General features: G+C 43.4%; 1 protein-coding gene across 1 annotated transcript; it reads left to right on the top strand.

The window, feature by feature from the left end:
• Nucleotides 1–128: 128 nt before the first annotated feature.
• LOC111035254 lies at nucleotides 129–1067 on the top strand (the record flags this gene model as incomplete). Its single annotated transcript, XM_022316793.1, has 1 exon — nucleotides 129–1067. A coding segment is annotated over exon 1 (939 nt), but the record flags the coding sequence as incomplete, so codon positions are not given.
• Between the last annotated feature and the right edge of the window lie 47 nt (nucleotides 1068–1114).

Raw genomic sequence — 1114 nt, 5'->3', positions numbered from 1 at the left:
GACCACAGGCGATGCTGGCCACTATTCAATTGCAATATTGGCCGATAAAAGGTAGAAACACAGCAAAGAAAGTAGTGCACAATTGCATTAAATGTTTTAAAATAAAACCGACAATTTTGAAACCAATAATGGGTAATCTTCCCAAGTACAGAGTAGACCAGCCCAGTCGGTGTTTTGAGGCATGCGGAGTGGATTATGCCGGTCCGGTGTCGATAAAATCTAGCCATAGAAGAAATGCAGCCATCAGTAAGGCATATATATGCATTTTTATTTGTTTGGCTACCAAAGCCGTGCATATTGAATTAGTATACGATTTGACCACAGGTGGGTTTATAGCGGCATTGAAACGGTTTATTTCACGCCGTGGAATATGTCTACATATGTATTCGGACAACGCCACAAACTTTGTTGGCGCTAATAAAAAACTGTCGGAGTTGACAGCGATGTGGAATTCCAAAGAACACAAAGAAAAAGTACAATCATTTTTTAATGAGTTGTCCATAACATGGCATTTTATTCCACCACGGGCTCCGCATTTTGGAGGCCTCTGGGAGGCCGCTGTGAAGTCAGTTAAGCATCATTTAAATAGGACAGTCGCCGCCACCAGGCTTACGTATGACGAGATGTATACCGTGCTTGTACAAATTGAGGCGTGCTTAAATTCACGCCCGCTCGTACCATTATCTAATGATCCGAATGACCTGGCTATTTTAACCCCCGCGCATTTCTTAATAGGTAGTTCACTTGTGGCTTTACCCCAGCCCGATCAAACGCATAAAAAAGAAAACTGTTTATCACGGTGGGAAAGAGTTCAAAAAATCACCCAAAGCATATGGAAAATGTGGAGTATGGAATACTTGAATCAACTTCAGATAAGGGCTAAGTGGCATAGATTGGATAAGGCCGAGATCAGGTTGGGAACTATGGTCTTACTAAAAGAAACAGGTGTGCCCCCACTCCATTGGCTCATGGGACGTGTCGTATCAGTACACCCAGGTCGGGATGGAGTTACTAGAGTCGTGGAGGTCAACACTCGAGGCGGTATAAAGAAGAGGGCTATACGATTGGTGTGCCCGCTCCCTGGGCAAAACCAAAATGAGAGTGAAAAAAAAAA

Source organism: Myzus persicae, unplaced genomic scaffold (assembly GCF_001856785.1).
Source record: "Myzus persicae strain clone G006 unplaced genomic scaffold, MPER_G0061.0, whole genome shotgun sequence".
NCBI lineage: Eukaryota > Metazoa > Arthropoda > Insecta > Hemiptera > Aphididae > Myzus > Myzus persicae.
This window is presented reverse-complemented; position numbering and strand designations above follow the sequence as displayed.